General features: G+C 44.0%; 1 protein-coding gene across 1 annotated transcript; it reads right to left on the bottom strand.

Annotated features, from left to right (window-relative positions):
• Nucleotides 1-3,128: 3,128 nt before the first annotated feature.
• Nucleotides 3,129-6,005, bottom strand: LOC130393006 (uncharacterized). Its single transcript, XM_056603572.1, has 2 exons — nucleotides 5,973-6,005; nucleotides 3,129-5,814 (listed from the first exon to the last, which is right to left on the bottom strand). Exon 2 carries the CDS (start codon nucleotides 5,493-5,495, stop codon nucleotides 3,675-3,677), a length of 1,821 nt encoding a protein of 606 aa, XP_056459547.1. The 5' UTR covers nucleotides 5,496-5,814; nucleotides 5,973-6,005; the 3' UTR covers nucleotides 3,129-3,674.
• Between the last annotated feature and the right edge of the window lie 288 nt (nucleotides 6,006-6,293).

Here is a 6,293-nt window from a genome sequence, read left to right as displayed (position 1 = left end):
TACTCCAGCTAAAGTTGTTAGTTAGCAAGGCGAGTAGAAGCGCAATCTGCAGGATACTAAGCGCAATAACATTAAAAAAAAAAATAAAAAAATCGGTTGTAATTGTGTCTTTTTGGCCGATGCCGATTATTTTCAGAAAGGCTATAATCGGCCGATTAAATCGGCAGGCCGATAAATCGGTCGGGCCCTATGTTATGTCATCTTCTGCGGTCCCCACCAAAGAAGATAACATAACAGGTGACACTTTTGTAAGCGGAGGCTCTGGGTTCAGGTCCTCGGAGAGCGCTGCAGTATTGACTGTCGCTCGAAGTACGCTTTGAGCATGTTCACGTGACACATCCGTGAGCTTTGACGGCGATCAGGGGTTTTGATAACGTAATCAGGGTCAGATATTTTTCGCTCGACTAGGTACGGACCACTAAAGCGACTGCAATGAGGAACCAGGGACAGGAAGCAATGCGAGCGCCTTGTCACACGGCTTAAACACACATTCTTTTGTTTTCCTATCGTACCACCGCTTAATTTTTCGTTGTGCACCTTGCAGGTGCTTCCTCGCCATTTCACGTGCAGTTAGGGATGGGAATCGAGAACCGGTTCTTGTTCAGAACCGGTGCAGAGTCAACCGATTCCTTGGAATCATTAGCAAGCCTGCTTAACGATTCCGCTTATCGGTTCTGGTCGCGGTAAATGCGTCATGACGTCACACACACGCTGTTTTGTTTTGGTTCAGAACGCAGCAAACACGGCGCCGCCGAGGAAGAAGCGCATTGTGCGTTCACACCAAACACGACGGGGCGACAAGATCCCATACAAAGTGAACGTAGAGACGCGTATCGGGCGAATTTTTCGCGAGAGAAAATCGGCGACGAATTTTTGTCGTGATGACAGCCAATCAGCGTTCAACAGCGTGACAACTGAGTGACATGTGTAACGTAACAGCCAATCAGCGTTCAACCGTCAGTGCAGGGCAGTCCGGGGTGAACTGCAGCATGGAGGAGAAAGCGATTGTTGCAGTTTGCGACACCCGGAGCTCTATATATAATAGTATATAATATAATATAATTGTATAGATAATATCACGGCCAACAGCTCTGTGCGCCTCCGGATGGCCGTAGCGTGGGGAGCTCTCATAGGGAATGGGCATCTCGGGGTTTGTTTACCGGCGTTGCTATGGTTTCCGGTCTTGTGTGTTCCAACGGTTTAATAGGTAGGCCCATCTAATAAATCTCTGTCTAATCAATACAAAAAACTATTTTGTTTATGTCAGTTGAATTTTGTTACAAGTTGAATGCAAATGATCACTGTTAGCATTCCAAAAGGCACAAGCTCTTACTTGACTCTTTTCAGTCTGTGTTTTTAGTTTTATGGCACATAATGATGGCATTTGGGCTTAAAAAGCCAAACGTATTTTTTTTTGTCTAGACCAATTGATTTGAAAACATACAATTTCCTAATACTTGACGCACTTCTGATCAGATATTCAAGAGATTTAATACAAACAAACACATTTGTACTTATTTTTTGTCACCCAATGAGAATCGATAAGGAATCGGATCAATAAGCGGAATCGGAATCGTGAAATTCTTATCAATTCCCATCCCTACGTGCAGTGACAAACGCGATCGGATGTCACAAACGTGATGCAACACAGTTCGGGGGTTGATTCGCTTAACCAAGCCTCTTTGAGCTGGGACAGCGGCTCGCGGGGCGCATGGCAGAACACCAGCTCAGCCGGGCTGAAGCCAGTAGACTCCTGGACCACTTCCCTCGACGCCAGCAATAACCAGGGAACTCCCTCCTCCCAGCTCGCCCCCAGTTCAAGACAGTAAGCCTTGAGCATCGTTTTGAACGTTTGATGGTATCTCTCTAGCGCCCCTTGGCTTTCGGGATGGTATGCGCAAGATATGTTGTACTCAATCTCAAGCTGTTTAAGAACCTTGGCGAAAACACGAGAAGTGAAGTTGGTTCCCCTATCGCTTTGTACCACACGAGGTAGTCCTACGAACGAAAATAACTTGATCATTGCTTGAATCACGTTTTTAGAGGTTATCGTACGCAGAGGCACAGCCTCCGGAAAGCGAGTGTTAGCACACATCATCGTGAACAGATATTGGTAACCCCTAGAAGAACGTGGGAAAGGGCCTACACAGTCGATAATTATGTGCTCGAATAAATCTTTGATCACAGGGATTGGATACAGCGGAGCAGGAGGAATCTTTTGATTTGGCTTGCCTATCATCTGACAAATGTGGCATGTTTTACAAAAATGCCTCACGTCTTTCTTTAGTCCTGGCCAATAGAAATGCCGCAGGATCCGATCATAGGTTTTAGTGACACCTAAGTGTCCGGCAGCAGCATCATGGGCTACTCGTAGTATTTCCCCTCGATAAGCGGTAGGTGCAACGATTTGCAACACTCCTCGCCAATCGTCAGGAACGTTGTGAGGCTTCCATTTCCTCATTAGGACCCCTTCACGAAGAAGTAGCCTTGGGGCTGCAACACAAGATCAACGGTTGGGCAAGCTGAAGCTAACCAAGAAGTGAGGGTGTCATCCTCCTTTTGGGATTTAATTAACTCCGCCCTTGAGATTGGAATTTTAGCATTTTGAGTCCGCCAATGACTTTTCCCATTTCTGCCCACGGCAGGTGACACAGATCGGGATGTTTTAGGGACCGTTATTTTTGACGAGTTCGAATCGAGATCTGCAAGAAAAGTACTCGGCAAATCCTCAAAAACATTTGGCGCGCCCGTTTGTTTGGACATTGAACGTGTGACAGCGCAGGATGGGAAAACGTCCGGAAACCTTTTGCCGCACTCGTCCTCCTCAGAGGACAGGGGCACAGCCAGTGGCGGACTGGGACAATAATTCAGGCCGGGAATTTGATGCCATTCCAGGCCACCCTTCTCATGCAGACCACCATACCTCTAGTTGTGTATTCTAACACTATTTGATAGTTAAAAGAGATTTAGGAGTGACCGATGAGTTATCTATTTGAATATATGATTTTCATTGAAAACCCTGTTTTCAAATGTTATAGCAATGGATGAATACTCAAAAACTATTGAGGACAGCAGCCATAGGATACACAAATGTACAAGGCAAGACACACAAAACAATGGGCCTATATTTGTAAAAAGAGAGACAAATACTAGCTTGGATGTTCAATAATTAACTTTACTTTCAAGCATCAAACATATAAAACATTTATCAAAACTGGAATATATTAATTTCTTTAAATTTAACAAGCATCAATGTAAGAACAACAAAGAAGAACTTAGAATACAATATTCACTCATTAGTGTCAATAAAGTAGATCACTAAGAGTAACCAGTCAGCGATTATCCCTAGTAAACCAGTAGGCGGCGCAGTAGCTCACTGCTCTCTGCCATCTTGTCAATAATGTCATCTTTGTCAAGTGCCATTAGAATCTCCTTTTCTGTTGCCATCAGCATGAATGCTTCTAAGTTCTCTTGATTGAGAGAGGTTCTCAGGCGATTCTTCACAAGTTTCAGAGTAGAGAAGGTCCTCTCACAGGCCACCCGTGAGACTGATAGTGTGAGGATGAACTTGTAGCCCAAACCAATGATATGATATGCATCTTTGAGCAGATTGTACTGTGACAGGAGTAAATAGCAGCATACCAGGCAGTTTTTACAGGTTGAACAACGTGTGCTCACAAACTCCACACTTTCATCAAGATCCTCTCCAGAGTCATCACTGGTGGTGGCAGCCCTGGTGTTGTACTCCTCTTGTAGTGACTTTCCCAGTGTTGTGCAAGGCTGGTCAGTTCAGCCTGCAATGCTTCAACAGTGGCACGGTCATCAAATTTCAACAAGCATTTGCTGAGCTCCTTCATGGCTGTGTTTGGAAGGCCCTTTTCTCTGATTTCAGGAAAGCGTTTAGGATCCATGCAGGAGACATCTGCACAGAGCACTGCATTTGCTGCATAACGATGGTGGATACTTTCCACAACAGTGTCCAGTATCACATTGTGGATTTTGATTTCATAATTTTTGTCAGCATTAGCAATGAGGTCATCTTCTGCCAATTCACCAGGCCTTCTCTTCTTTTTTTTTGTTCTCTTCTCTGCCAGAGCAGTTTGAGCTTCAGCATCACAGTTCTGCTGTTCTTCCAGAATGCCATTGGCCCACTCAACAAAGTTGTCTGCTGCCTTCTTCACACTCTGAAAGTGTCTTGCATACTTTCTCAGATTATCCTCTGTTCCAGTCACTAGGTGTTGTGCTGTCACAAAATCTATCCCACTTGTTTGCAAATATTTCGAGAGAGGGGATGTGTTCTCAAAGATCCTGAGATAAATCTCAGCTGTGAGAATCGTCTCATACCTTAGCAGAGCATTTTTGTACCCTTGGGCCTTGCTTCGGATAGAAGGTTTTATGGTCATGTCCTTTTCAATTTTCTCCATAGTGATGATGACATCTGTGTAGAGTGCCTGGTTGGGCTTTGCAAAGCCTCCGAAGACTTTCTTCAATGCTTCATCTTTAGCCCACCAGCGTGTTTCACCAATGACACCTAGCCGCCTGCGTCTCTTGTCCTCAGTGGTTTCCTCCCATAGGTGCATGCGCTTATAGGTGTCTCGAATTAACACTGCAATGTCGTTCAGGAGACAGAAAAGGGATTCGCTTGCAACAACAACCCGAGTGGTGTCACTCAGCACAAGATTTAGGATGTGTGAGTAACACCAAATGTGGACTTGGTTGGGAGATACTTCTGTAATCAATGCAGAGAAGCCTCTGTATTTTCCCTGCATATTAGCTGCTCCATCTGTTGCATTGCCAATGCAATGTTTGATGTTTATGTCCATCGTTACGAGTGTCTCTTTTACAAGGTCCACAAAGTACTGTCCAGTTGATGACTCACAGTCAATGACAGCAATGAGTCTCTCAAGCACAACAGTAGTGACAACAGTAGTGACAACTACTGCACATTGGTCTTTGGATGTCAAATCCTGTGTTGTGTCCAGTTGTACAGAGAACATCCCTGCCATTTTCACTTCAACAGCAATTGTCTGCTGAATCAATGACCTGATGACTTCAATAACTTTATTTACTGTCGTTTTGGACATCATTGTTACCAATGGCCCTCTTCCTTTACTTCCCATCTGTTTTTTACTCTTCTCAATACAATCCTTAACGTGCTCTTGTAGGCAGACATCATATTTGCTCAGCAACAAAATTAGTTCAAGAAAGTTGCCATGGTTGCTGGCGATGTTTTCCAATGTATACGCAGCTTCTTGGCTGTGTCCTCTGTAGCTAAGCCCGCATTTACCGATAACTTTTACTACATTTATGACACGTTCCATGACCTGCCTCCTCTTTCTGATCTGCTCTCTTTGAATAGACATTTGTTTGTCACTCAAAAGGCTACAAATGTCTGCCCTGCTGGCTCTGAGAAAAAAGGCTTCTGCACTCTCTCTGTGAGTCTTGCTTCTCTCATGCTCCTGTACCCTCTGATGGGCATGTTTCCAATCATGCATCTCTCCTTTGGCAAATGTACTTTCACTGGCAGAGGGTTTTGCAAATGCTAGACATGCTGAACAGAACAAGGAGTGAGTTCCTTCATTGTATGTCAGCCATTTTCTGTTGGTGCCATCTTTGGAATTGAATACATTAGGGATGATTCTTTGAGTGGTTTGTTTTGGGTGGTTCTTAAAAAATAAGTCATAGTCCTTGGGCTGAGGGCGGGCAAAATAATCAAATGAATGTTCTGTTTTCTCCCTTTCATTTTCTCCTGTGCTGGACTCTGAACCTGTCTCTCTCTCTCTCCCTCTTCCTCAACTTCAACGTCTGGTTGCTCTGCAGAATGAGATTGACAAGTATAGCCTGATTATAAACTTGTATTACATATTATGCAGTCATCAATTGTATTTTTCCCGATTACACTCTTACTGATAGTTTAATTAATAAATCACCTATTAATCTAAAAGCATACTCTGTGTGCTCTTAAGTGGTACCTGGGAGGTCCTGCTCTGTTTCTGACTGTGTACCAACACTCTCCAGTTCTGCAGGAGCACTTGGGGTACCAGTGCTGCTGCTGGTTCCTTCTCCACCTTTGCAAGGAAAAACCCAAGAGCAGGCCATGTTTTAAGTTTATTGCACTGCTGTTTCCATTCAAACAATGTGTATTGCACACACAAACCAGAAAGACAGGTGTCTGTGAACACAGCCTATAAAGTTTATAGTCATACCATACAGAGCCTGTATATATTATTATGATAGTCAAACTATAATTTATGGTGCAGAATTACAATAAAGAAAACTGCCACAAAGCTGCA

This window comes from Gadus chalcogrammus, chromosome 12, assembly GCF_026213295.1.
Source record: "Gadus chalcogrammus isolate NIFS_2021 chromosome 12, NIFS_Gcha_1.0, whole genome shotgun sequence".
Taxonomy (NCBI): domain Eukaryota; kingdom Metazoa; phylum Chordata; class Actinopteri; order Gadiformes; family Gadidae; genus Gadus; species Gadus chalcogrammus.
The sequence above is the reverse complement of the archived record's forward strand: the minus strand, read 5'-3'. Positions and strand labels throughout refer to the sequence as shown.

What these genes read in the sequence shown, in the direction of transcription:
- LOC130393006 (XM_056603572.1), bottom strand. Translation starts at nt 5,495, where the DNA reads ATGCATGATTGGAAACATGCCCATCAGAGGGTACAGGAGCATGAGAGA.